The 1,238-nt window shown below is 43.1% G+C and overlaps 1 protein-coding gene across 1 annotated transcript; it reads right to left on the bottom strand.

Moving 5' to 3' along the window:
* Positions 1–68: 68 nt before the first annotated feature.
* LOC118732807 (circumsporozoite protein-like) lies at positions 69–1,006 on the bottom strand (the record flags this gene model as incomplete). Its single annotated transcript, XM_036461917.1, has 3 exons — positions 69–136; positions 198–407; positions 587–1,006. Coding segments are annotated over 3 exons (698 nt in total), but the record flags the coding sequence as incomplete, so codon positions are not given.
* Between the last annotated feature and the right edge of the window lie 232 nt (positions 1,007–1,238).

Genomic DNA, 1,238 nt, shown 5'->3' with positions numbered 1-1,238 from the left:
CCAGCACCACCGATTCCACCTGCTGTTCTTTGATTGACACTACTTAAAGCATTTACATCGGCATTTACTTGAGGATCCACATTAATTAAATTGGACACTTGGTTGTTATTCCCTTGAATGTTAGAGCCTGTATCCACTGAAAAAAGGAGGAAATTCTGTGGATCTGCAATCATAAACTATTGATATTTGTTACTTACTCTGTTGCCTGCCACCTATGTTGTTAGCTGAACCTTCTACAGCGCCAAGTGCACCACCAAGCAGTCCGCCACTTGCACCGCCGCCTATTACATCGGATATGGTTTGTGTAACAGAACTGAGCAGATTCACACCAGCATTAACTTGTGGATTGACATTGGCGAGACTCGAAACAGTGTTGCCATCACCAACAATACGATTACCTGAAGATTCTGTAGGGAAGATAATAGTTTGCTTGAACAAATTCTTCAAAGAAGGTAACTTTTTTGAAATATTTGCTAATGCACATTAAATCCTCGCTTCAAGCGGTCTCAAAAGCCTAGTGTGTAGAGGATCAATGTCTTTCGGAATCACTAGTAGAAATAAATACGTATTACTAGTCACTACTTACGAGCTTGGCTACCACCTAAATTGTTTCCAGCACCGCGCGAGCCAGCTGTTACTGCACCGTTAGCTTCACCTGGTGTACTTTGGTTGACAATATTTAGAGCATTCACGACTTGCTGGCCGCCGATATCGTTGGCCGCACCACCCAAGCCGCCAACCACATCGCCTAAAAGTCCATTAGTTGCGCCACCAAGTACGCCGCCTAAAACTCCACTCGTTGCACCACCAAGTACGCCACCTAAAAGTCCACTAGTTGCGCTACCTAGTACGCCGCCTAAAAGTCCACCACTAGCACCGCCAGCCACACCAGAAACGGTTTGTGTTGCTGAACTTAGAAGATTCACGCCAGCATTGACTTGAGGATTGACATTGACGAGACTTGAAACAGTGTTGCCATCACCAACAATACGATTTCCTGTAGATTCTGCAGGGAAGAGAATATTTTGCTAGAATCAATTCTTCATAGAAGATTACTATTTTCAAATATTTTGAATGTTTTGAGGTGGGTCAATATTTTCAGACGATGTCCGCTCGTACTCATGCCCATAAAATCCTCCCTTCAAGGCTCAATTTCTTTCATAATTACTAGTTAATATAAATATTACTAGTCACTACTCACGAGCTTGACTACCGCCAATATTATTTCCAGCTGTTCC

This window comes from Rhagoletis pomonella, unplaced genomic scaffold, assembly GCF_013731165.1.
Source record: "Rhagoletis pomonella isolate Grant_MI unplaced genomic scaffold, Rhpom_1.0 Rhpom_scaffold_28981, whole genome shotgun sequence".
Lineage (NCBI taxonomy): Eukaryota > Metazoa > Arthropoda > Insecta > Diptera > Tephritidae > Rhagoletis > Rhagoletis pomonella.
This window is presented reverse-complemented; position numbering and strand designations above follow the sequence as displayed.